At 43.6% G+C, this 27,859-nt stretch overlaps 2 protein-coding genes across 16 annotated transcripts; one reads left to right on the top strand and one right to left on the bottom strand.

Annotated features, from left to right (window-relative positions):
* Positions 1-2,697: 2,697 nt before the first annotated feature.
* LOC114488203 (IST1 homolog) lies at positions 2,698-16,946 on the bottom strand. Of its 9 annotated transcripts, none has more exons than XM_036012147.1 (10): positions 16,636-16,945; positions 14,663-14,701; positions 13,445-13,557; positions 11,149-11,329; positions 10,149-10,236; positions 9,445-9,651; positions 8,559-8,669; positions 5,352-5,540; positions 3,650-3,692; positions 2,698-3,177 (listed from the first exon to the last, which is right to left on the bottom strand). In XM_036012147.1, the coding sequence occupies exons 3-10, from the start codon at positions 13,530-13,532 to the stop codon at positions 2,990-2,992; spliced, it is 1,095 nt and encodes a 364-aa protein (XP_035868040.1). In that variant the 5' UTR covers positions 13,533-13,557; positions 14,663-14,701; positions 16,636-16,945; the 3' UTR covers positions 2,698-2,989. The 9 variants fall into 9 exon arrangements, with proteins under 9 accessions (XP_035868040.1, XP_035868041.1, XP_035868039.1 ...); XM_036012148.1 differs by lacking the exon at positions 16,636-16,945 and adding an exon at positions 15,302-15,558; XM_036012146.1 differs by lacking the exon at positions 16,636-16,945 and adding an exon at positions 15,069-15,137.
* A 75-nt stretch (positions 16,947-17,021) lies between these two features.
* ATXN1L (ataxin 1 like) lies at positions 17,022-27,859 on the top strand. Of its 7 annotated transcripts, none has more exons than XM_036012142.1 (4): positions 17,022-17,135; positions 19,026-19,090; positions 19,197-19,230; positions 20,210-27,859. In XM_036012142.1, exon 4 carries the CDS (start codon positions 20,326-20,328, stop codon positions 22,390-22,392), a length of 2,067 nt encoding a protein of 688 aa, XP_035868035.1. In that variant the 5' UTR covers positions 17,022-17,135; positions 19,026-19,090; positions 19,197-19,230; positions 20,210-20,325; the 3' UTR covers positions 22,393-27,859. The 7 variants fall into 7 exon arrangements, with proteins under 7 accessions (XP_035868035.1, XP_035868037.1, XP_035868034.1 ...); XM_036012144.1 differs by having other exon boundaries at positions 20,207-27,859; XM_036012141.1 differs by having other exon boundaries at positions 19,197-19,307.

The raw sequence follows: 27,859 nt of genomic DNA, 5'->3' as shown, positions 1-27,859 counted from the left end.
CTTCAGTTATGACAAAAACCAGAAGTGAAGTAAAAATTAAAATTCCATACACTCCACATCCTCTTTGACCTCCTACCAAGAATATTGGGAAATGTACTACATGTTCCTTCCAAGAGAAGGCCAAAGCCCAGGAGATATCAGGCCCAGCCAAGCACCTTCTTTGCTTTAAAGATATTTTAAAAGAGGCAGTCCAAAGTGCCTGCACCTGAGATGTTTTATGTCATATTTATATTTTTTTGAAGAGTAGTTATGCTTGCTTCACAAATGAGCCTCTGTTATGTTGGCACTTTCGGAATGAAAAATCTCACCAGATATGAGACTGCAACCAAGTCAAATCCTAACTTGAGGAAACGGTGCCCTTCTCCCATGTAGGGAAGAGGGAACTGAGACCACTGGGAAAAGCGCATTGCCCAGAAAAAGAGCAGGGCTTCAGACTCATTGTAATTTTATTTCTTTAATATGGACACTATCATTTGCCTAGTGATCCATAGTGAATTGGTTTTGTTCTCCTTCAAGTGAAGAGCCCCATCCTTGTTTCTTTAAAATCAGTCAGCCCTTCATGCTGCTTTAAAATTAGCCTGGGAAGTCCAAAAAGTGTTGGGAAACCTTAGTAACTGGGGCCGCCAATTCCCAGTATCTGGCTCAGGGAACACCAAACTGCTCCTCCACCAAGCCCCTCACACACACCTGACAATGGCAGGATTCCAACAGGTGCCGGTGGGGAGGTGTACGCTCTTTAGGAGAGGCAGCCAGACTGCTGTGCAGGTCAGGCCCTGACCTTGGATTTCAAGGATCCTTCATCTAACCCATATTCTTTGAATAAACTTGCGTTTCATAAAGATTGGAGAATCTTAGAATGAAACATTCAAGACAAAACTGACTTTTTTAAAAGAGAGAAAATGGTATACAGGTGTCACTTTTTCACACGCAAAGGGGGGCAATGTAAACTCTCCTGGACTCGTAAAATAGGAATTTGAAATAAAGATTCCATGTAACCAGTAACTGCATTTAAAAATTAATTTGGCTTTTTTCTTTCTTTGAGATTTGGTGTTTGTCCTTATTTATTATTCCTCTTAGAAGACCTCATTTTTGACTGGGGTCAGGCTTTGAGGCAGAAACTCTCAGGGACGACAGCCTATGTCTCTTGGCAATCTGCTCCTGATGTTTTTCCTTGGCCTCCTTCATTCTTTTAGCCCGAAGTGTAGCATACTGTGCAGCCTCTTCCTTATTTTTCTTAGTACGTTGTTTCTTCAGAGTAATATGCCAACATTTATGTTGCAGGACACGTGGAGTAGCAATATGCTGAATCTTGGGTGCTTTGGTCGTAGGTTTCTTACCTGCTTTGTTTAGGGGCTTTCTCACAACATCTTGGCAGACATCATCTTCTTTAGTAAGAATGAAAAATTCGTGGATCCTGCCCCGACTGGTGTGGCTCAGTGGACTGAGTGCCAGCCTGTGAACTGGGGCGGGGGTAGCAGGGTATTCATTTGATTCCCAGTCAGGGCACATGCCTGGGTTGTGGGCCAGGTTCCCAGTTGGGGGCGTGCAAGAGGCAACCAATTGATTTATCTTTCACACATTGATGTTTCTCTCTCTTTGCCTATCTCTAAAAATAAATCAATAAAATATTTTTTAAAAATTGTGGATTCTGCTCGCTCTTTTGGGACCCAGGAAACAAGGCACAGTAGTATCAGTGAAACCAGGAATATCTGCCCCCCGCCCCCTTTTTTTACAATGACCAAGTTGAGAACACAAAGATTGGCATCTGCAGTGCAGCCCTGAACAGATTTGTCCCTTCTCTCTTCAGTCCTGCATGATCTGTAACAGGAATGCCCTTGCTCAGCAGTAGGCAGACATGCTATGCGTCAAGACATCCTATTTTATGGAGAGACCTTGTTTGTTTCTACCACTATTTCAAACCACATGACCCTCCCATTCTTCTCCCAGAATGTTTGCAGCAACTGTGACCATACACTTCTCGTAAAAGGTGCCGGGTTTGAGTTCACCATCTATTTCAATGAGTTTCTGGCAGCCAGTGGTTGGGAAAGAGATGTTCAGCTTCATCCTGAAGCAGCATCGCCTCTGAGCCGCCACAAAAAAAAAGAGAGAGAGCAATTTGGCATTTCTCTATGAACCTAAAGTTGCTCTAAAAAATAGTTTCTTAAAAAGAAAAACAAAAATGCCAGTGACACAAGAAACAAACAAAAATATCATTAATTTGGTCAACTAGTTTTCTCAGCCTCTCCTTTACCTAGTCTCATAGAATCACTAATATTTAGTCCAGTAGAACTTGGCAGGCAATGAGAAAGAAAGTTATTATTTATTGAGCACCTACTAAGTACTAAAAAGCTTTACATACATTATTCCTTTTAATCCTCATTATTTCCCCCATTTTACAGGTGAGAAAAAAGGAAGCTTAGAAGTAGTAAGTGGCAGAGTCTACATTTGAATCCAGGCATACAAGATTCCAGATTTTCGGAAAGCACTTCTCTTATTCACTTTTAGTGTTTGCACATTCCTTAAGATATTCATTTTTAAGAAGACATGCATTCCTCTAGTTCCTTAGCTCTCTCATGCACATCTGATAGGAGGTACCATTTGCCAAAAGTCTTATTTATAACTAGTAAGTATAGGGATGAGATTTACATGCACACCATTCTGCCTCCTTGGAAAAAGTGATAATTATGAGAGAAATAAGAATCTCAGAGAAAAATGAAAGTTTATTGACTATAATTAATAAAACTCTATAGGTCAAGAATGTTCATCTAAGAATTACAGAATTTTAAGAAATGGGAATAACTATATGATCATATATATATTCACACAAACAGAGAAACATACACATTATTACAGACAGAGAACCATATGATTTAAGAGATGGAAGGAATTCTAAATTAGAAAACTTCACACTGACACATCAATGGCCATATTAAAATTTGTGTGCAAGAGCCCTAACTCCCAGGCAAATACTCAATCTAGGACTAAGGAATTATATGGCTTTCTTCAGTATTTCAAGTCTCCGGTCGAGATCTTCAAAATCAACTTCTTCCGAATCATAAGGGTCAATGGAAAGGCTTGCTTGAGGTTTTGCATCAGGCAAATCAGGCATAAAGTTATCAAAACCAATCTTGGTTCTTGATGCTGGCTTTGGAGAAGTTTCGAGGTTGGGTCGAGGACCTATTTGTGTCGAAAATGTGATTAAAAATATCACACCAATATGTACTCCAGAATGAAATTCCTGCCTTAAAAACAGTAGGCTATTATTGCTATTGACAGAACAGTACATAGTATGGCTGGAAAACTAGACCACTCCCCCAACATGGAAATGGTGGTAATAGTTACATTGTGACGGCAATCTTCTACAACTGTGGTCTGAATTTTTTTAAAGGCACAATTTTTTCAAAACATGACAGGATGATCTAGTATAGTAGTGGTTTTAAAACTTTTTTTGAATTAAAGATCTGTTTGAGATCCATATCAACTTTGCGAACTACTACTTGGCTACTACAAGGGAACACACTGTCATCCCAGTTAATCACTAATAAACTCCTCCCACCAATGGAGGAATGACTCGTCTTATAATAACTGAAATATCTTTAATGAATATCAAGCAATATTACCAACCATTTCCAGCATGCCCTATACTTACCAGGAACCAGTATAGGAGGCAAATTGTTCTTATAGGAGTCATTCTGAAAGAAAAAAAATCACTGGGAAGCAACTGCTTTAAAACATAGTTTCTTCATAGTAAGCCTTCAATAAATATTTCTTAAAATTAACTTAAGTGAACTTTATCACAGTCAAGCTTTCTTCTTGTTTGAGATGAAGGGTTTTTCTGCCTTCTGGAAATCACCCTCAAGAGTGACTATGGGTTTTGCTGCTTCTGTCACATATGGCCTCATACAAGAATCAAGGAATATTTTATATTTGAACTTAGAGACTACTTGTGAAAAAATGCTTCACTTTAATAAAATCAGAGGACTTTTCCTCCAACAAATAAATGGCAAGAAAAAACATAGAAGTGGGAAGAAGGAAGTGTTAGAGTTGAAAAGATTTAAGAGAGGTATCAACCAAATATAATGTGTGGATCTTTTGGGATCTTGATTTCAACAGAATAACTGTAAAAATGCATTTTCCAGACAATTAGAGAAATTTTATTTGGATTGAATATTATACAATATTAAGAAATTATTTTTCATTGTGTTGGCTATCATAAAGACATTATTTTATCTTATAAAAACAAAGGGGGCCTGGCTGGTGTGGCTCAGTGGATTGAGTGTCAGCCTGCGAACCAAAAGGTTGCTTGTTCAATTCCCAGTCAGGTCACATGCCTCGGCTGTGGGCCAGGTCTGCAGTTGGAGGTGTGTGAGAGGCAACTGATCAATGTATCTCTCACACATGATGTTTCTCTCCCTCTGTCTCCCTCCCTTGCCCTCTCTCTAAAAGTAAATAAAATCTTTAATAAAAAATCATCAATAAAAACAAAGGGTATAGGTTAGAAATATATAGAGAAATATTTAAAGGTGAAATTATATAATGTCTGAAATTTGCTTTACATTCCTTTCTCTCAAAAAATGAGGAAGAAATAGATGAAATAAGAACAGCATAATGTTGATAACTGTCAAAATGAGTGATGAGTACATGCAAGTCTATTGTATTATTCTCTCTAATCTTGAATATGTTTAAATTTTCCATACAGTTTTCTTTATTTTTAAATCAGAGAACTTGCATTCCAAAAGCAGAAGCTGAGCAATATACAAGGTGTTATTCAGACAAATAATTTCAACAAAGAAAATTAGAATTAAGTTATAGCTGAAATAGAAAATCTTTTAAAAAGAACTTCATGGGGTCAGAAATGAAAAGAATAACAATTTATTTTTACTTCACACTGAAGGAACAAAAAGTAAAGAAGATAAGGTCTACAGCTCTTTAGTTTTTACTTACCTGACTCCTCTAGATTTGTGTATGTACACAGTTATGAGATTTTCACCCTATTTTCAACATGAGAGTAAACTGTTTTCACTACATACAAACTGAATATATCTAATCTGCATCGTGAGTCTAAATCACTGTATGTTCAAGACTTCCAGATTTGTCCAGCTCATACAGTGTTATTTGTGGTCTGTACTGTGGTATTGTCAAGCAGTTGGTGAAAGGCTGTGTGTAGTCCTATTTTCTCACAAATTCAGCATAAAAACATATCAAATATAAGCTAAATTATTACAAATATGCCCCTGGCCTTAAAAACTTCACAAAGATAATTTTACCATCCAAAAGATCCATTTAGAAATACTTTCTAGCAGTACTTAGAGTATCATTTCAGATTCAGTATCCTCCTTAGCCATACTGACCTGTCTTTCATAAGGAAGCGATGAGGGACCAGGAACTGAGGACGGCACAGGTAAGGGCCCCGATGCAGACACTGGCAATGCCTCAAGTGCATCACCAGGTCTGGCTACAGTTCCACCTCCATTGTCGTGGGCACCTTTCTTGACATCATCGGTAAATCCAACACTAACCAGGTCTGCTGGGGCTTCAGCCTGAAGCAAGAGGGTAAGAATAATATTGGGTTCTCAATTTATTACACATTTGTTTATTGCATACCTACTACATGCCAGACACTCTTGGAAAGCACTGGAGAAAAAACTGTGCAAAGGAAAGTGTTTCCTGCCCTCATGAAGCTGTGAGTCTAGTGTGAGTCAATGACAGTTAAAAGTAACCTCCAGGCTTTCTGGCCCTCACACTTCTTTGTCTCTGTTTCAAGGATTGTGTTCTGAGTGTCTGAGGTCAGGCACTGGTACACCAATGATTAAGAGCTAGACGTAAATATGCATAGAGATGTCTCCAAGAAAGTTTAGCAAACCTTAACAGTGGTAAACACTGTACTTACTCATTCATTTGCAAACTGTATTGACTACCTAATGTAAACTAGGCACGGTGCAGGGGACGGCACAGTGAACAAGACAGAACGGAGTCGATGATATTCCAGAAGGAGATGCAGATAATAAACAAGATCACTAAGCAAACTATATAGTGTGTTAGATAAAGATAGGAGTGATAGAGAAAAAGTATAAAGCAGAGAAAAGGGAAGGGGTTGACAGTTTAGAGAAGGTAGCCAGTAAGGGCCTCATACTGAAGGAAGTGAGGGAGGGCCCAAGCAGATAGTACAGAAGATAGGGTACAGGGGGTACAAAGGCCCCGTGGTGGGGGTCAGCTGTGTGTGTTTGAAGCAGCGTGAGGAGGCCAGCAGCCAGTGTAGCTGAGGCAGAGTAAACTGGGGGAGAATAGAAGGAACGAGGCCAGAGACAAGAGGTGAGAATAGTTATGAGCAGCCTCTTCAGTTGTAGTAAAGCCATTGCCTATTATTCTAAGTGAAATAAAAGGCCACTGGGGGGATTCAAAAGCAGATGTGTGAAAAGATCTGACTTAGGTACTAACCAGATCTCTGAAGGCAATATTGAACATCAGTAAATGAGGAAGAAGGGTAGAGAAGCAGAAAAACCAGTTAAGAGGACCTTGAACCACCCAGAGAAGAGATTATTGCAGGTTAGGCCAGGGTACTGTCAGCGGAGATGGTGAGACGTGGCAGAATTGCAGATATATTTTGAAAGTAGGACTTGCTGAAGATTCGCTGGGGGCTAGCAGCCGTGAGAAAGGGGAAAGTCAAGGAAGACATCAAGATTCTTGCCCTTGCATAGAATTGCCATTAACTGTAGAAGGAGTGGGCTGTTGAAAAGGTTAAGAGCGCCATTAGACATGTAAAATTTGAGGTGTCCCTGAAATATCCAAGCAAAGATTTCAAGAAGGTGGGTGTATATACCAGCCTGGAGTTCATATCAGCCTAGAAGCCTTAGCTAGCGATATGTGTGTACAAGTCCTCACCATAAAAATGGCGTTGAAAACCATGATGTTGGCTAAAATCACCTAGAGAGTAGAGCAGAAAAAGCAGAGGTCCACAGCTGAGCCCTTGGACACATCTCTAGTGGTATTTCAGGTGGCTTTTACTTCTTCACAGTCCTTTTGGTATTATCTAAATATTCACAATATGTCATTTTTCAACAAATCATATAACTCTTTGAAAGAGAAAAATGGGTAAGAGTACCTATCAGGAAACCATCAGGAGCAAAGCATCAGAAAAGACAAGTGTGCCCCTTAATCCAACCCAATGTGTCACATGCTGCCCCATCAACTCAAAGGCAGCAGTGTGGGAACACAGGATGGAACAGAGTTCCCTTGTGGCTTCTTGCCTGCACTGAGCACAAGTTTGGCACGTGAGTGCAGGGACATCTTTTATAAAGAAGTTACCAGAGCCCTGACCAGGCAGCTCAGTTGGTTAGAGTGTTATCCAATATGCTAAGGTTGTAGGTTCAATCCCCAGTCAGGGCACACATGAGGAGCAACCAATGAATGTATAAATAAGTGAAACAAGAGATCAATGTTGTCTCTCTCTCTCTCTCAAATCAATAAATTAAAAAAAAAAAAAAGAAGTTACCAGACACAACTTTACCAATTGCTAAAATAAGTCACTCCCCATATGAGATGGTTTGAGAGACATTTGGGAGATATCCCTCTGGCCCTAAAATAGTTCCCGACCACCTTTTGGAAGCTTAATGCATCCTCCATGGCAATGATGATGATAAAAAGCGAAACTTGATTACATTTGTGATGGGCCAGCATTGTATTTAAATCCCTTGTACATATTAATTAGCTGATTTAATCATCTCAAGAAACTCAGATCTGTTAATAACCATTAATCATTATTATCCTCCTTCTTTTATTTATTGATTTTAGAGAGAGGAAAAGAGAGAGAGAAACATCAATCTGTTATTCTGCTTGTTTATGCATTTATTGGTTGCTTCTTGCACATGCCCTGATCAGAGATGGAACCCACAACCTTGGCGTATTGCAACGATGTTCCAACCAACTGAGCTACCCAGCCAGGGCCTTATCCTCCTTCTTACAGTCCAAAGAACTGAGTCTTTGAGAGAGTAAGTCAACTTGCCTGAGATCTCACAATTAATAAAAGGTGGAGCTAGGATCTGAATATGGGTCATTTCACCACTGAACTTAACACCTTTAAGCAAGACTAAATGACAGTGCCTTGTGCCTTTGGATCTTGTAACCTTCATTCTAGATCTTTAATAAAGATCTCTTATGTAAAGAGATTTTATGTAAAGAGATCTCTTTACTAAAGAGATCTTTTATCTAAAGATCTCTTTAGTAAAGATCTCTTTACTAAAATATAACATATCCACAGGACAAAGTAGAGATCTTAAGAACAAAAACTGTTTTTCACACATTTGAGTGTAACACTTTAGGTTCCTTCACCTTTCTTCTCCATGTCTCAGTTGACAACTTAGAAGGGTCATCTGATAGTTATCAGAAGTCAAGCTCTGTTAGGAAAAGTATGTGGGCAGACAAAAGGTACAAACTTTACCTGATTTACAATCCTGACATAGCTATCCTGAGAGTCACATTCCTAAGTAGAAAAAAAAATCTCCTAGCACACAACAGAAATCTCAGCTTTAAATCAATTCTCCCTTTTTGAAAGTACTCACCATAATTGTTGCCTGGGATTTATATGGCACATTATAGTTCTTGGCAATTTCTATCAGATACTGTTCCACTAGAACCTGGGGTAGAGTGTCCACATTTAATTTACACATGAGCTGAAAAATAAAGAACATAACCGAGTTGGTCACACTTACATCTACAAAATAAGAAGCAAAAAGAGTTTAGCTGGTCTTTCACTTCTGCATCATTGTTCTTCATCTTTCTAGTCACTGTTATTTAAGACGTATGATGGCAGAAGGATAATTAACTTAGCAACACAAAGGAAGGAATCCTCCTTGTATCATAAGACAGCCCTTGCCTGGGGTGAAGGCCCCTCAAACCAAATAGAGTAAGAGGAAAAAAATAAACATAAGAAAAATGTTTTCTGATTTCACGATAAGCATTTGAATTATGTCAGAGGTGATATTCAGCATATACAACAACCAGTGCAGCGAGGCACTGGCCAATTAGAGCGGATGCCCTGAACGAGGAGAATGTCCACCAGCCTGAAACAGCTACTTCGGCCAGAATTCTGTGTCCAGCTGCATGTCAGTCCTGAATTGTGTAAGATGTTCAAAAGTTGAAACTTCAACAAAGTTTCATTAACATCTTTTGTACCACTAGGCCAGTTACATTTAGGAAAATGTATGTTTTCTTAAGAATCAGCTCAGTTTTCTTGACTCTAGTTTTGTTTTGTTTTTTTTTTAATTGAGGTAACATCGGTTAATACCATTAGACAAGTTTCAGGTGTAAGACATGATAATTCGATACCTGTATACATTACAGCATGCTTACCACCGAAAAGTCTAGTTTCCATCTGTCACCATATATTTGTCTCCCCTTGAAAGAACTGAGTTCCCTAATTTAAGATCTTGATCCAACTTCCTCTACCTCCAATGCAAAAATTACTTCTACACATCTTTCGCTCTGCACAGAATTATATGTTTTGAGTTTGCTCAGCTTTTCCCAGTCTTCCTGGTTTCGAAAAATGTGTGTCTTTGGAAATGGTACTACCCGAGGGCTGACAGTTCCAATCTCACTGGTTCGACACAGGCGCCCATATTCTTGGCTGTACTTTGCACACAGCTGATTAGATACCTGCAGGAAACCATCACCAAGAAAGAAATATAGGCAAAATTGATCAAGTTATGGCAGATTTGCTTTAGATAAAGAATCACTGAAAGAGCAAAAATCACTTTAATGTTTCCTCAATGGAATTATGTTTTTTTAGCATCAAAAAGCATTAACAATAAACTAGGCACTCTATTTAATTTTTCAATATCTAATAAATGTAAAACTTAAAACCTCTCATTTTAAACACCTTGTAAACTATGACACTCCTTCTCCCACAAAAGAAACACAGTCTCAAGTTTATGGGGGGTTTTTAAGCAATGTTTCCCACCCCCACCCTACCATTGTCCTTAAAAATAGTATTTATTTTTCACTTAAAGACTAAAAGGAGAAAATATTTATTTTTTGTTATCCTTTATGAAAAGAAAAAATCCCCCAAGTAATCCTACAAGTCTGCATGAGTAACATTAGCGATATGCTCATTTACAATCATGGCACAGGCAGTGAAAACTCGTCAAACTCACTATTTTCAATTCAGGCACTTCTGACTGGAGTCGAGGAGCTGCCCAAATGAGTGTAGACACAGATTCAGCCAGACCCGAGTCCAGTTCCCTAAGGAAAGCGCACAATTATGAAAATCAGGGCATTCAGCCCTGACTGGCGTAGCTCAGTGGATTGAGCACGGGCTGCGAACCAAAGTGTCGCAGGTTCGATTCCCAGTCAGGGTACATGCTTGGGTTGCAGGCCATGACACCCAGCAACCGCACATTGATGTTTCTCTCTCTCTCTCTCTCTCTCTCTCTCTCTCTCTCTCTCTCTCTCTCTCCCCCGCTCCTTTCCCTCTCTAAAAATAAATAAATAAAATCTTTAAAAAAAGAGAAAATCAGGGCTTTCTGTTTCTCTCTTTTCCCCACTTCAAAGGTAGCTCATGGACAATGTTAAAAAAATAATGTCAAAATGAAAAATTTTAAACTGAAATTAGAATATAAACCTCTATGTACATATAGGTATGTAAAAGTATATACACATATATACATGTTTATACACACAGAAATACATATAAATATGCACATATAAACTGAAAGGAGATATACCAAAAATTCTTATCTCCAGATTTGGTGATTACGGATTCTTTTTGTCTGTATTTTCCAACTTTTTTATTTATTTTTTATTGTTCAGTACAGTTGTCCCCATTTCCCCCTCATAACTTTCCTCCTGTCCAATTTTTGTATTGTAAGAAAAAAGACATCTATTTGGTTTTTATAAAAATGGGTTTTTGGACTGCCATATTTCCTCAAGCAGACACAAAATACTTTGTATTTTCCAATTTATCTGCAGCAAGAAAAAAGCCATCTGTTTGGTTTTTAAAAATGGTTCTTTGGACTGACATAGTCTGTTCAAGCAGACACAAAATACTGTGACACAGTCCCGACAAGTTAGAGCCTACCCTCTCCCTCACCAGGCGGTAGGGATGGCCTGTCACTCCTTTGAGCCTGAAATACAATCAAGTTCAAGAGGTCTCACTGTGTGGTCTGGATCAGGCCAAACCGGGCCAGCAGCAGGCCACAGTACAGCTCCAGGATCTCCATGGCCTCCACGAGGTAGTCTTCCCGGATAATGTGCTCCACTCGGATCCGAGCTCGCTCATCTTTCCCAGCAGCCAGATAGTCAGCAATCTCTTTCCTTGCTTTCTGGGCCTGCTCGGCTGCAGCGCAAAGCATACATACAGAAGACTGAACATGCAAACAGTAGTTTGTTAAATAAAAAGGCAGGTTGCACAGTAGTGTGAAACGATGTTTTTATAAAAACCAATAACCAAACAAAACCATATACTTAAGGTATACCGTTGATGCAAAAATTGCTCAGTGTTTCACACTAGTTCAGTGGTTCTCAAAGCATCTTCCTCAGATCAGCAATGGCTGCATCGCCTGGGAACTAGTTAGAAATGCTGATTCTTGGAGCCAACCCCCACAATACTGAATCGGAAGCTCTGGAAGTAGAGCCCAGAACTCGGTGTTTGAACCAGCCCTCTGGATTCTGACCCCTTTTACAGGCTGAGAACCATTGCTCGAGGGGGTGTTTGGACTGGTCATCTTTATTGTAGTCTTTCAGCTTACCTTTATTTTCTAAAATGTTCCATAGTGAACATTCATTATTTTTGTAATAAAAAGATTAGCTATTTGAAAAAGGAGAATGTATGTCATGCTTTGCATTTTTTAAAATGTTTTCATATACACAATTCTGTTCGATCCCCACACCATCTGTGTGAGGTGTTGTATGTTACGTGCACTTGACAGCTGAGAAAACTGAGACTCTGAGAGGTAAAGTGGCTTGCCCATGGTCACATGATTTCAAGTAGCTGGTTGAATTGAAACTTAAGGCCAAATCTTCAGACTTGCACATAACTATGCTTTTCCAAGTTATGTCGTAAAATGAACAAGTAGAGTCATGCTGGAGAGGTAACAGCTGTAGCCTGTCCCATTCGTCATCCACTGCCATAAGTAATGTCTTATTCCTTTGAGTTATCAACTGATGACTGAGCCTGGGAAAATAGGCTTTTCACAACTCGGGAAAACCTGAACCTCCTAATTATATACTCTGTCTGTCTGCCATACCCTAAAAGTGATGCTCACCTCATCATCATGAATAGACAGAGTTACTCTGTCATTGCAAAAAAATCTTTATATGAAACTATATTTGAATTTGAAATATACACATAAACCTCAGTGCTTGGAAAGTTGCTTAGCCAAGTCCAGCATAGGGAAATGTTCTTTGCCCTAGACATTGAGGGGAAAAGAAATTACAGTAAAGCTGGTCTTATTTCAGATAAATGCTAAACTGCTGTTACATCAACACTAATAACAACAAACATTTATTGTGTATCCAACTTATAGTCTGTGTTACAAGTAGAACCCTGGAAGGTCAAGATTATTATCTCCTTTTCAAAAGCAGTCAATTTAGGTAAGACAGAACCAATTAACATTATTTCTCTCAGATCACTCAGGCACTTCATGTTTAAATTTCTCCATTTGTAAAAAGAGGATAAACTTTGTCTGGTTAATAAGATGTATCACTAGATTATCAGGATCAAATAAAAGAACATGTAGGGCTCTAGCTGGTGTGGCTCAGTGGACTGAGTGCTGGCCTGTGTACCGAAAGGTTTCCAGTTTGATTCCAGGTCAGGGCAACATGCCTGGGTTCCAGGTTGGGTCCTGGTTGGGGGCATGTGAGATATAGATTTAGATGGGGGGGGGGGGGCGGCAGCGGCGACACGCAGGGACTGGCTGTTTGAAAAAGGGTAAGGAAGCCCTTCCAGAAAAATTTGCCTGGAAGCACAAACTTAATAGCTACTGCACATTTGAATACAGTTTAACTAGATAAAGTTCTCTGCCTTTAGTGGAGAGAAGTTTTGCATTTTAAACCTTTGGAAATATTTTTGCATTTTAAACCTTTGGAAATATTTTTTAAAAATTCAGCTTCTAATTTTGAGATCATTGTAGAGTCACATGAAGTTTAAAGAAGTAATACAGAGAGATCCAGAGTACACTTTACTGAGTTTTCCCCAATCGTAACATCTTGCAAAACCAAGATATCAATATCAATTCAGTCAAGATACAGAAGCGTCTTTGGACATTTATAAATGGTTTGTTCACTATAGTAATCGTTCCCATATTCCCACCAGTCAGAAATGTTATTTAAAATTCCATAGTTGGCAAGGAAGGTCTTAGGAGATACATCACTGGGCTGGGAGGAGTGGTGAGAAGACTACACAGAGGTCCGAGCGGCAGCTGGCTGGGCTGCCTGAAGTGTTACTACTCACTTTTCTTTCTTTCCAGGAGTTTTAGGCGACTGACAGCCAGTTGCAAGTTGGCCCGAAGGCGATCAGCTTTGAAGGCAGAACTGAACATGATTTCATCACAAGGCACAGCAACTCTGAGCAAGTTTCCCAGAGAAAGAGATAGTCGTCAGTGTTACGGGAGCTCCGGTTTCTCAACATCCATTTTATTCATTCACCAAGCCCCACGTATTGAACTCCTGACTGTTTAGTAATGGTCTGGGTGCACCTGCTTCTCTGTGGAACAGATACCCCCCAGATATGACTCTTGCAATTCAAGTAAGGGATAGGTTTTTTTTCCAGGTTATTTCAATAGTCAGTGGTTTCACTGAAATTTTTGAGAATTCTGCAGGAAGTTTCTCACAGACATGAAAGTCTTTAGCAAGTGTCTGAGGGAGCGGACCACAGAGGGAGATTCCCCTCCTCAAAGGACGTACTAGTCATGTATGGAGAAGAAATTATAAGACCTCCTTCTAAATAAAATATTAATGCATTTGAAAGGGAAATCCGCATCAGAAGAGATCACATAACATTAAAAGCATGTGGAAATGAGGACATAGATTTGTTCAGAAAAGTAGATAAACACAAGCTTAACATGACACATTTCTACATTTGGATATCTAGAAAAGCTTTTGAAAAACAACCTAATGCCAGATGTGAATATGTTCCTAGGGAAAGCTAAATCTACTAAGTATTTTGATACTTTCAGTGTATGCTTGAGGTTAGTTGTTTTCTGCCTTTGGCATTCAAAGATGAAATTCCTTTCCTAAAATGATACCTTTGCACATTGAAACATACAAGCAGGGACATGTGACAGTATGAGAAATGCCACCTTCTCCCCTTGTTAAGACACACATGCTTTCCCAAGCTACCTGTAAATTCTCTCTAGCTTGCTCCCTTAACATCAAATAAAAAGCTGGGATAGCTGGACAGCTGTCTGAGCTTTCCCTGCCTGTACTACACGTCTAGAAAAACTGCAAAGAGGAAACAGAGAGCTGGTTTGAAAATCCTGCCTGCTCAAGAAGAATAACCAGCAAGGCAGGGTTGGGTTGTTGTTTTCCTACCAACAGGGTAGCTCAGGCTCTCCCGTCTTGCCAGTTCAATCTACATGCATCAAAGGAATTCCATAGGAATCCAGGGACAGAAAAGAGATGGAAAAAAACATTGAAGTTTAACCCTTTAGTCCCCAAATATCCCAAGTACCTTTGAAACTCTCCTTTTGGTTCATCAGTTCTTAAAACTCTGCAGAAAAGAAAACACAAAACTCGGTGACATAAAATGAAGGACTTTCAGAAGAGACTGAAAACAGAGCAAATAGGTTAACCAGATGAGAGAAGTAAGGAAATGGGAACAAAAGATTTACAAAGGGCAGTCTCCCAGTGTGAGATATCTTCATGACATTTCATTCAACAACTATTTACTGAGCCAGTCGCAGTGTTTAAGACCCGGGTTTACTTAATGTAAATAACTTAGAGAATTACCCAGACACCAGAGAATAATAGATTTTTAGAAAAATCAGGTAACTTATTTTAGTGTCTTAAATCTAGAAACCATATTAGTTTACTTATCACTAATATCCCTGTCAAACTGACACCATGGAGCTTCCTACCATCAATATGTACGACCAAAGAAATCAGGATGGCTTGGAGTAAGGATTTCTAAAAACAGGACACAGCAGAGGTATGACCTACCCTCTTGGGACTGCAGCACCAAACCAGGAAATCACCTGGTCACCAATCAGAACGTCCTGTTTTTGTTTTATTTTTTTAATCAGACACGCCTTTGCACCACGTAATTGTGTTGCTGGCTGGTAGTCAAAAACCTTTTTTTGCTTGCATATACCTGTGTTTGCTCTTTCAACTCTGAAAAGCACATCTGTGACTGTGTATCTTGATCTGGGAGAAATTGGCTATCCTTGAGTACACCTGGATGGTTCAAGGGTGTCTATTGGTTTTGTAGTTTTAATGCCAGTTGAGCAAGCTAAACAATGAACCAGAAACCAGAATGCCAGTTAGTGCTAAAACGGAATCACTGAGGAGAAAGGCCACAGGACTTCCTTTTTGGCCAAACTGAGAAGGAAGGTGACTATCATGAAAAATATTAATATTCATGAAGCAATCATGAATAATATTAATATTCATGAAGCAAAGCCCTCTGATTCAGAAGGCTACAGATCAGAAGCTTTACTGTTTCACCCACTGCTGCAAGGTGTGTGTGTGTTTGGAGTTTAATAATTTTGATGATTCTTTGTGCTCATCAAAGTGAAAAAATATCAAAATTGAGACTAAGAAATGCCTTAAAAGAATCTTAGAGGCCATATACCTTATTTGTATTTTAACTTACTCATTTTAATATTTCTAAGATAATATTCTCACAAAAAGTTCAAACAACAAGTCCCTTTTGTTCCCTTTGGCTACCACCCAATTCCACTTTCCACTCCCAAGATAACTAATGTTAACTAGTTACACATCCTTCCACTTCTTTTCTGTAGATACAAAAATATATGCAACTATGATGTATGTACATTTTTGCTTATTTTTTCACTTAAAATTTTTAGAGCTCTTCAATCTACATTTTACTCCCACACCTTCATTTAGTTTAAGCTTCTCAATTTGCAGAAGTGCAAACCCAAATTTACAGTAGTAAAATGACTTTACTAAGGCTAGATAGCTACAGAATAGGGACCAGAGCACAGCCAGTACTTTTAAAATCAGACAAAAAGTAATTACTTATTGAACAGAATGTGCAGAAACTGAAAGGGAAGAACTCCACTCAGAATTCAATCTCTTCAACAGTTAAACTTATTTTTTCTCAGTTTAGTTTGTTTTTTAGTTTGCAGGTTTTTTTTTTTTTTACATAGGTGTAATGGAAGCACAAAGTCAAATGGTAATTTTTCAGTTAACAGAGAAGTTCATGTCACTATTAAGTTGACTAGTTAATGGGCAATTAATGGTGACCTAATATTTCATCAAGTAGGCAAGCACTCTTTCCACCAAACTAAGCTGCTTCCCACTGTACTAAACCTCTTCCTCTAATTTCTCAGACTTTTAGTCTCTCACTACATTTCTCCTTCCCCTAGATCCTGGGTCTGGCCCATCCTTATTTTCCTCAGAGGCCTGTCTCAATTCAAATAGAGCTCCCATCTCCACCCCCGGGATCCAGAGGGATCTCCTTACTCTAATGGGATCGGGTCGCCTCGGGATTCCCTGAGGCTCCCAAAAGACGGCTTCACAAATCAGGCCCAGGAAGTATAGGCAATGGGGGTGGCTGACCGCCATGCCCCAGGCTCTGCTTAGGAACCCCTAGAATTTCCTGGAGCAGAAAGATTGCGGGGTCATCGCGGGATCAAGGTGAAGGGTCCCGGCCCAGCCCTATTCACGTGACCCAGCCCCAGTGGGAAGATTTCACTTTTCCTTCGGAGCGGGCGCCGGCGGCCACTCGCGGGTGTCCAACCCACCCTCCCTGCGGGTTCTCCTGGGCGTCACTCTCCAGCCCAGCACTGACGCCATCGTCCCGCGCCGGGGGCGGGACGCGAGTTACGCCATCTCCAGGCGCCTGACTCGGGGGTGGGGGTGCTGGGTGTGGGGCGGCTCCGGGGCCGGGGATGGCGGCGGCCGCTACTGCGGCGGCTCCGGGACGAGCGGGAGGAGCCCGAAGAGCGCCGTGAGATGGGCCGGTGAGTGTCGCCGGGAGTGGGGGCCGCCTGGCCGGCCTCACTGAGGCCAAACAGGCCTGGGCTCAGAGCTCCGGAGGAAGTGGCCCCCCGGACCCCGTTGCCCCCTCGAACCGCGGACCTAGCGAGCGAGAGGCCGCGCCTAGACCCCCGCGCACTTCTCTCTGACCCAGTCCAGAGGGCGGTCTCGGGCTCCGGCGACCCTGCGGCTGTGTCCCCACTGGCGGGAGTGTCCGAGTTCTTGGGGCGGGAAGGGGCCCCCAAACAAGGAAGCATCACCTGCGGACCCTAGCCCCTGCTCCTCTGCTTGGAGGGTCGACCCCCCTCCCCGCCCCCACTCTCTAAACGTTGAATTCCCAATTTCGAGCCCTACCCTTTTTGTAGCAAAGATTGCGAGATCACAAGAAACCAGAACCCCTAGCATCTTCCGACCTCCTCTCTGGCGGGCGCACCTCTCGCCTTCACCGAATTCTGATCTCTGGCAGGGTTCAGCCTTTTGATTCCTTGTTTCTGCTGGCAACGTTGGCAACTCTCTGGAACAGCCCCTCTTCCCCGTTAGCTCGGTTGGGGTAGCGAGCTACGTCTTCTCCTTTTGAAACCCTCATTGAGCTCCTTCAGAGGCTGAGGTTTCAGGTTCCGAAATGTGTTTTGCGTTGTGGGAACCTGGTACACAGGCTTGGCTCTTTGTTGTCATTTCTCAGACCTTTCGCCTCTTTCAGTCCTTTTATTAGCTTGTGTTTGGCTAACCCCTCAGTGACCTAGAGGCCGGTTTTCTTTAACGTTTTAGTTGCAGGAAGCAAGAATCATTCTGGGGTTGAAGGTGGACCCCATTTTTGTTGAGAATGAAGGAGAAAACTAACTGCTTTTCAGTTGCTGGAAGTGCAGCAAAGAAGGAATACAGGACTTGTGCCTGTTGTGCAGTTTGTGTTTATGGAACGAGGGACGACGTATCTTTCCACCTTGTTTTCCTCTCTCATCACCTTTTTGGGTATGTCTGCACCTTGCCAATCGCAAGAGATAAATGTTGCCTTTGGTTTGAGGCTTGTAGTGTTCTGTAGGATTTGGGCAGGACAGTGGGTAGCTCCTCAGAGTACTGGTTAGTCCTGCTTTCTCCGTTTTTAGAGATTAAGACTCTTTTTTAGTGCTTGATGTTTCTGGCATGTGTGGGTTCAGATATTGACAGTTTAGCACAAGTTTGGTTGCCCATTGTTAGTTACATGAGGACCAAGGGAATGTTTTTAATTTCTGTGTTACCTGATTCGGCACTCGGTACAAAGTTGTCACTCACAAAATTTTACACACACAGAGGAGACCTTTATTTTCACTCTGAAAATCTGTTAATAAGGCTTCCCTTTGAGTGAGTCCCCCTGACCTCTTTTTCTGCCCCAGAAACATAAATAATTGCTCTTTTTCCTCTAGTGCTGCTTTTCTCATTTAAGTAACCTCCACAACTGTGTTTTCATCAGCTCTGAATCAAAGTGAAATCTGTGAAGTTCATTTTTCCTGCTTCCCATTGTTTACATGGAAACAATGTTGAGTCTTCCACTTTATTTGTACATTTACCTGAAATTGGGATTGGAGGTAAAGTTAACTTTTGGGGAATAGGTACAGCTAGAGAATGAAGAATATGATGCTAAAGAAAACAATGAGATTTGACATGGAAAATTTTTTACAAGGATGTCTTCCTACAAATTAGAGTTTAAGAGACGGCTTTTTCTTTGTTTAACTGCTTAGGCACTCTGGGTGCACATGCTATTACCTCTAGAGAAGAGGACAAAGCAGGGACTCGTGGAGTTTGATGTCTTTGTAACTACAGAGTTACTTTTCTTGATGACCCTGAGAGGGGTCGAAGGCAAGGCTCCTGCTTACTTTATCTCTATGTCTGTCTTCCAGGCTTGCACGCCAGCGGAAAGACACTTGCTTACTACAGCTGCTCAGAAGCACCACTGAAAGCTCAGGTAATATAGGCGCTTTGGATAACTTGTTGCAAAAACAAACAAACAAAAATCTGGAATTCAACAGTGGAAAAACAGAACAGAGTGTAATATAGAAATCTCTTTTCAGATCCAAAGAACTGGAGCCTGATTGGAAGATATAGGTGACAAAGTTCATATGCACTGAAGTGTTCAGACCAAAAAGATACTTTATGACAATGGACAAAAGCATGTATGGAAGGTGACAACGAGAGAAAGGGGAGATCCTTCTTACTGATCATGCAAATCTAAGATAGTAACAAATAGGCATGTTCGGAGCAATGGAATCGGCATTTTAGGAAGTGGTGCCTAGTGCAGACCTACAGTGGAAAAGGAGCCACTGACAAAACAAAAGAAAAAAGAAAGGGAGTAAGTGAAGAAAGCAAATTGGAGGTGGAGGAGAAGCAAATAAATTGTGGAACACTAGTGCCATCCTCTCCCCACAGAGCCCAGATTTGAATGTAGTATTTCACAGGGCAAAGATAATACTAATGTTCCTAAAGGTGTAGGGAGGGAGGTGTATAAAAACAGGACACGAGCAAATCTGAGGACTTAACTGACACCTGGGTCCTTGAGGTAGTGGTGATTTGAGGCAGAGGAGGACGAGAATTTAACAAGGGCTGGGCTGAGGGGACTAGAGATAGGTGAGTTCATAACCCAAATTAGGCTGGGGAAAGGAAATGAGGATGAGGTCATATGTTTAGGAAAGAAGATAGCACAGTAGTCTTTGGCGGCAAAAGGAGAACGGAAGAAATGGCCAGCAGCAATGGCCGTGTATTCAGATCCTTCAGGGAAAAGGCTGAGAACAATCATAGGCACAACTAATCATGAAGCTACTGGTCTCTCTCGGTTTATTTCTGCTTTGTTGAATGCTTGTCCTTGTAGCTCTGTGGTTTTGTGACTGTTTTCTCATGTGTATCCTAGGCTGAATGAGTGAGGAGGGTAGCATCCTTGTTTGCCCCGCTCTCATACCTCTTTTTTTTTTTTTTTTTTCCAACAGTCTCCTTTGTTGCATCTCCCTACGTGGCCACAGTTCCTTCTGTTTCCTTTGATTTGGTTCTCCCCTAGGTTACTTTACTTTGCCTCTGATTTGTTCCCTAGCAGATGTGGGCGCCTCAGCCAGCAGCAGAGAGGGTTCAGGGGAGCCACAGAGAAGCCCCTTCTGATGCCCCAAGGAGCAAGCCAACCCCTTCCAGGCTCCAGGAACACCACAAAGCAATATGAAACCTGTTCATGAGAGGAGTCAGGAATGCCTTCCACCAAAGAAACGAGACCTCCCTGTGACCAGCGAGGATATGGGGAGAACTACCAGCTGCTCAACTAACCACACACCCTCCAGTGATGTTTCTGAGTGGTCTCGAGGGCTTGTGGTGGCAGGGCAGAGCCAGGCAGGAGCCAGAGTCAGCCTGGGGGGTGATGGAGCTGAGGCCATCACTGGTTTGACTGTGGACCAGTATGGCATGCTGTATAAGGTGGCTATGCCACCTGCCACCTTCTCTCCGACTGGCCTCCCATCTGTGGTGAACATGAGCCCCTTGCCCCCCACATTTAATGTAGCGTCTTCATTGATTCAGCATCCAGGAATTCACTATCCCCCAATCCACTATGCTCAGCTCCCATCCACCTCCCTGCAGTTTATTGGGTCTCCTTATAGCCTTCCCTATGCTATGCCACCCAACTTCCTACCGAGTCCCCTCCTTTCCCCTTCTGCCAACCTTGCCACTTCCCACCTTCCACACTTTGTGCCATATGCCTCGCTCCTGGCAGAAGGAGCCACTCCTCCCCCACAGGCTTCCTCCCCAGCTCACTCGTTCAACAAAACCCCCTCTGCCACCTCCCCACCTGGGCAGTTGCCACACCATTCCAGTACTCAGCCACTGGACCTTGCTCCAGGCCGGATGCCCATTTATTATCAGATGTCCAGGCTACCTGCTGGGTACACCTTGCATGAAACCCCTCCAACGGGTGCCAGCCCAGTCCTTACCCCTCAGGAGGGCCAGCCTGCTCTGGAAGCAGCCCCTGCCAATGGACAGAGACAACAAGAGCGGAATGTAGTTAGACGGGAAAGTGAAGCCCTTGACTCTCCCACCAGCAAGGGCGATGGCCAGGGACTGGTGCCAGTGGTCGAGTGTGTGGCGGATGGACAGTTGTTTTCAGGTTCTCAGACTGCACGGGTGGAGGTGGCGGTGCCGGCACACCGAGGGACCCCAGACACCGACCTCGAGGTCCAGCAGGTGGTTGGCACTTTAGCTTCTCAGGACTATCGTGTGGTGGCAGCACAGAGGAAAGATGAGCCCAGCCCCCTCAACCTGTCCCATCATACCCCGGACCATCAGGGTGAGGGGCGAGGGTCAGCCAGGAACCCAGCAGAGATGGCTGAGAAAAACCAGGCCCGAGGGTTCTACCCTCAATCCCATCAGGAACCGGTGAAACATAGACCTTTACCCAAAGCAGTGGTTGTAGCCAATGGCAACCTGGTGCCCACTGGAACTGACCCAGGCCTGCTGCCCATGGGCTCGGAAATCCTGGTGGCATCAAGTTTGGACACGCAGGCCAGAGCCATCTTCCCAGACAAGGAGCCGACGCCTCCCCCTGTTACCTCCTCCCACTTGCCCTCCCATTTCATGAAAGGCGCCATCATCCAGCTGGCTACAGGGGAGCTGAAGCGGGTGGAGGACCTGCAGACCCAGGATTTTGTGCGCAGTGCCGAAGTGAGCGGGGGGCTGAAGATCGACTCTAGCACAGTCGTGGACATTCAGGAGAGCCAGTGGCCTGGATTTGTCATGCTGCATTTCGTGGTTGGTGAGCAGCAGAGCAAAGTGAGCATTGAGGTGCCCCCCGAGCACCCTTTTTTTGTATATGGTCAGGGCTGGTCCTCTTGCAGCCCTGGGCGGACTGCACAGCTCTTTTCTTTGCCCTGCCATCGACTACAGGTGGGAGATGTCTGCATCTCTATCAGTTTACAGAGCTTGAACAGTAACTCAGTTTCTCAGGCCAGCTGTGCTCCCCCAGGCCAGCTGGGCACCTCCCGAGAAAGGCCTGAGAGGACAGTCTTGGGACCCAGAGAGCAATGTGACAGTGAGGGGAAGAGCCAGCCATCAGGCGAGGGCTCCCAAACAGTCGAGCCCTCGCAGCCAGAGCCTGGTGCTCAGGCCTGCTGGCCAGCTCCGAGCTTCCAAAGATACAGCATGCAAGGGGAGGAGGCACGGGCTGCACTGCTCCGTCCCTCTTTCATTCCACAGGAGGTAAAGCTGTCCATCGAAGGGCGTTCCAATGCGGGAAAATGAACCTCTCTCCCAGACCAGACTGGGGCTTACCCCAGAGCTGGGCCTCACCCTGAGCAGGCAGAGGATTTGCACATGCCGAGCAAGGAATGGCTCTCTTGGCAGTGAGATTGGAGGGGCGCGGGGGGGGGGAAGAGGAGGCATGAAGGCAGCCTCCCAAGGCAGGGTCTGTTGCTCATTACCCTGTGGCATTCTTTCAGGACAGCCCCAGAGGATGCTGTGATGGGGAGCAGCAGGCCTGGGCCAAGGAAGGAAGGGGGTACATGCAGGATAAGAGACATTCCAAATATCAGGGCCTCCCTATTCTTTCCTCCCTATCCCTGTCTCCTGCAAGGGGAAAGTCAGGCTTTGGGAGCAGGTGGCAGAGGGAAGGAGCAACGAAAGAGCCAAAAATGATACACAGCTTATAGTAGCAGTTCAACTGTCTGAAGTTATTTTTTTCCTTTCTTTTTTTTGTGGTGGAAGGGCAGGAGCCCCATGGTTAGAATAAGAGGGTTCCCACCCAGAACTCTCCTTTTGAGAGCTGTGCACTTTAAAGGATAATGTTGTTACACAGATGTCTGTGGCTGGTTTGTGGGGGAGGAGCGTTCATCTACAGGACTCGGGTTGATCCTGCTTCAGCCCTTTCCCATTTCTCACCATTCCTCCCACAAGCTTCTAGCACCAGGAGAGAGAGCAGCCCCTCCAGGGTTCAGAGTGAAGTACTGTTTTGGTGGGGACCCGGTCAGGGGACTTTGGGAGAAAGATGTTTTGGCCAGTCTGACCAGGCTGTATGCGTGGCTTCTGGAAAGGTAGCTGATGTAACAAAGCTCCTCCTACCCAGCATGCCAGACCTGCTTTGAAATTATACTGAATCTCTAGCTGGTAATGGTGACTTTTGAAAGAACCAGTGGGCCCTTTCCCCAGGCCCTGCATTCCTCTGTCTGTCTGTGTTGTGCCTAAGTGCCTGCGTGGCTCCCATCCTTCTGTTGCCCTAACCCCTCTGCATGGTTTCTTGACCTGGGCCTAATTTGTAGCTGCTCTGTCTTCCCCCTTCTGCAAAATTGGTTTTGTCCACTCTGACCAAGACCTCCAGTTTTTGGTGTGCAGGGTCTCTCTGGTTTCCCCTTCAGTTACAGTCTCTGTTTTTATAAACTCAGAAAGAATCATGTCCCCTCCTCTGCAGCTCGTTTGTGAATCATGTCCCCTCAGCAGCTTGTTTGTGGAGAAACAAGAAGAGCTGGGCGGTGCTCATCCTGGCGTTTTTCTTACAGCTCCTCCCATCTCAATTCCCTTCCTCTCCTCGCTGCCCCTTTCCACAGCTGACTCTAAAGTTCTGGGTAGTCTTGATAACGTGTCAATACCTTAAGTTGCCTAGATTTTGTGGTGGAGTATTCCTCTGCAAAGAGTATTTTCAATCTTGGTTGCATTTGCCTCCCTATCTCTTAAGCCCACATTTTTCCCCCACAACTTTTAGCATCAGCTCAGACTGTGGTATTCTACTGGGTATTGAGAACTAGGCTCCCCCACCAGCTTTCAGGTGGGTGGGTGGGTTTTTTGTTTGCTTTTCGGGGGTCTTTAGACTCTTGAAGTAACTCAGGGTATTGTCCACCCAGCTCTGGAGAGGCTTCTCCCAGGGTACGATCCTGGCATTTCCTTGAGAAATGTGCTCGGACGCCAACACCTAGCCTGCCATCAGGAGTCTCACGCACGCCTCTGAGGTCTGATCTCTGCTCTGTCAAAGACTTGAGGCAAGTCTTGTGACCTCTCACTCTTTCACTTCCTCCCCAGCTGCCAAATGGGGATAAATAATCTTACCTACCTCCTGGGGGGGAGGGGGAGTTCTGAGAATGGAGTCATTCTTAGTGTTCAGGTGCTAAAGGTTGTTCTCCTAGCGAAACAAAGTGGCTGAAACTGGCTTGTTTGTTACAAGTCCTACACTCCACTGTTTCATTCCTTGAGAGCAGTTACCTGGTCGGCCAGCTTTTGGACCCTCATCCAAAGGAAGCTGCTGACCTACTGCAAGTACTTAAGTTTCTGGTTCACCTCAGAACCAAACACCAACCCTGTCTGGTGAACACTCAGCCTTGTACTCATTTGGGATCATGTCCTTCCCCCTCTGTCCCCCACATTCTCTGAATGCTGCTTTCTTTGGTTTCTTTGCTACCATGGGGGTCTGGGGGGCTGAATCTTGAGGACTCCTCACAGAGATGGTGGCCCTTAGAGAAGGCCTCCTCTCTGGCTCTTCTGTGAACAACTCACTCCTGGGGGCTATTTGCTTGGGTTTCTCAAAAACATCCTTCCTGATAGGAAGGCTTATCAGCTGGAGAGAGTGACGTGCACACTGTAGACACTCAAGAAATGTCCATCAGGGGCACCAACTGAGCTTCTTCCTTGTGGGAGCAAACCTCTGTCTAACCAGATACAGGCCAAGTAGTTTAAATCAAATAACCCTCTACTACCCAGTCTGGTAGCTTCCACTTAACCTAGGAAAGAGAAAATCTTGTGTACCTTGGCAAGTTGGGCCCCAGCCTTTCTGCTCCTGTTCCTCTTCTGTCTCTTGGGGGAACGCAGTACCAGCCACTCCCCTGATACTGTGCCATGCATATGTAATGTATTAATACTTGATTTTGCTGAGCTGCAGAAGTGTCTGTTGTAAAGTGTGGTCTCCCAGAAAAAGAAGCTCTGTGCTCTAAATCTCGATCAGAACTGTGGCATTCCCCTTGCCTTTTCCCTCTGGTTCAGTCTTTCTTCCAGGCATGAAAAGTAAGAGTAACCTATGGTGCGTCCATTCTTCCTTATAGGAATTTCATAAGTTTGCAAGAGACCTACGAGTGGTTTTGAGAGAGTGAGCATTTTAGTGGGAAGCTGTCAGCTTTTTGGGGAATGGGCAATTGGAGAAGGCCAGAGCCAGTCCCTTGTCAACGGTAGGCTGTTTCCAGAGCTTGGGGATAGAAAGGAGGACTGCTAACTTCAGCACTAAACAAATGACTACACCACTTTAAGAGTAGGGGAAACAGATAAAGGATGGGTAATACATCCAAGTCTTGGATCATCGATCCTATCCTTCCAAGGTTAGTATGCAGGAGGGTGGGGAGGGTGGCACCCTGGGAAGGGGGGCTTGGGAGTCCAGAGCTGAGCACTCACACCTATGAGGAGGGGCCCCAGTGGATCTGGACTGACCCTTCTACACTCTTGGTCCCAGTTGGTCAGAACGCCAAGGGGTTTGGTTCGTGCTGCTTTGCCACCGCTGCTGTCTGCTCACTGTCCTGCCTGCTGCCCTTCAGAGCTCCCTGTCCTTCCATGTCTCTGGTCATATAGATGGAATCCAGGCACCCTTTGCATTCCCACCTGTGCGAGTATTTATAGCAGAGTCAAGGGGACTCAGAAGTGTATGGCTTGCTGCTGGGGGGCGGGTGACTCCAAAGGGATGTGGTTTTAGTGCTTGCCGGGAGCCCTTTGGCTCCAAATATCTGAGTGTCTTGAGGGAGAAACCAGCAGGTCATACTAATGGGTGTTTTGTATTAATGTATTTCCTTTGTGGTATTTTGTATCCTGTTTTTAAAATGGTGGGGAACTAGGTTAGGGTCTGTATCAGCATCCCAGGGAAGTTCATTGGCTCCAGTTACGTGGATTCTGGTCTGGGGTTGGGAAAGGGTCTGAAGTTGGGTTGAAACAGCCCCTCGGTGGCGTTTAGTTTTATTTTTACCAGTGGGCATCATAGGAGATGCACAGGTTGGTGGTATCATTTAAACTCGCAACAGGCGGGCATATTGAAGAGTTGAGTGATCACACTGGAGATGAAGCATGGACATGGGTTGACTGAGAAAGGGCCTGGGTCCATTCAAGTAAAGATAACCTGATTGATTGGCCATGGGAGATTAGGTCACAGTCTTAAGAGCAAAGTAAATAGGGCAGAAGCCAAGTTTTAGGGAGACTTGTTGGCTTCCTAGGGCGAAGTTCACTAAACCACACTGAAGCTACAATACTTTCCAGATGGGAAAAAGTGTACACTACAGTTGAGGAGCTGAACTGTGCTGGGTTGGATGTTGACCAGGAACCTGTTAGCCCTTTGCTGGGAAGTCTTCACCTTCCAAGCATCCCTGGAGTAGGGAAGGCCTCCTACATTATGCAATAATAAAATAAGCATCTGAGACTTTGCAGTTGTCAGTTGCTCTTTCAACTCTAGGACCATTCTTTGGACCAGAAGCCTGGTCTGGGCCTAGGATGACACTGGCCCTTGAGATGCTAGAGTTGACTGCACTCTCTCCTTACCTGCAGACTATGCACAGTGCCTGGGGCAGGAGGAGGAGCGGTGGTGTGGTTTGCCCTGCTGAACCTCCCCAGCAGGAACAGTAGTAATAAATGCACTTTTCACACTAAGGTTTCTTTATTGTTTCTGTTAAGCCTAGATTCTCCCTCAGTAGATTGCAATCTCAACAGTCTGTGTGGTCCCATTTTAACTGCAAAAGCCCAGCAGTGAAGGTGGCGCCCCAAACTGGGTTCCTGTCTGCAGTGTGTGTGTGGCAGCAGCCCATGTGCCTTTACCTAGTGTCAAACTTGCAAGCATTGATTTCTGTCTTTATGACTGTCATGGGGACTGAGGTTCATCAGAGAGCGAGCGTGAACTGATGACACAGTGGTTTTACACCACTCCCTGGACAGGGAGTTTGCACGTAGTTGTGAGCTGTGAGTGGTTAGTGCATTGCTGGTATTGCTGAAGGCAGGGTTCATCCCTCATTTGCTTGATACTCACATTCGAGAGAATCTTGTGTTGGGGGAGAGACTGACTGTTCTCTTGACAAACTTGAAGTATTAAAAAAATAAGGCTGTCCCCTACAACCTTCCTAGTCATGTATAGGATCCCTGTAGCCAAAACAGTGTACGTTCCAGCTGCAGAGAGCAGACTGCTCTCAGCTTGCACAGCACCTTAGGGGAGGGAAACATGGATAGGGAATGGGGTGGAGAAAGGATGGGAATGTCATCCAGTTGGCTTTAGGGTCCCGAGGAATAGAGAAGGATCACTGGGGAGGTTTGGATGGAGCTGATTGGTGTAGGAGTTCCCTGTAGATAAATTACTGACCCCCAACTACCATCCCCAGTATGTAATGGCTGAATTAATATGTAATCAACTGCATTGTATCTAAAGCCTTAGAACTAGTCAGGTGCTCCCCCCACCCATACCATTTCTTACCCTCTAATCCTACCTGATCTTTAACAAAGCATTAATAATTCTAAGGATAATCTCTATTTTGTTGTGCTTTTTTGTAACTGTTTTAAATAAATCAATTTGTACTGTATATTTGTATTTTTGTGAGATCCTTTTTGCTGTTTTACCATTTTAAGTCTCTGTACTTGGCTACACACAGATTGTATTTTTATTGTTAATGCTCTTCTTATGGATACCTGCATTTAACTTGTGGACTATGTAAACAATATATATCAATATCTATATATCTATATATCTATCTATATAAACTACTAGCTTTTC

This window comes from Phyllostomus discolor, chromosome 12, assembly GCF_004126475.2.
Source record: "Phyllostomus discolor isolate MPI-MPIP mPhyDis1 chromosome 12, mPhyDis1.pri.v3, whole genome shotgun sequence".
Taxonomy (NCBI): domain Eukaryota; kingdom Metazoa; phylum Chordata; class Mammalia; order Chiroptera; family Phyllostomidae; genus Phyllostomus; species Phyllostomus discolor.
This window is presented reverse-complemented; position numbering and strand designations above follow the sequence as displayed.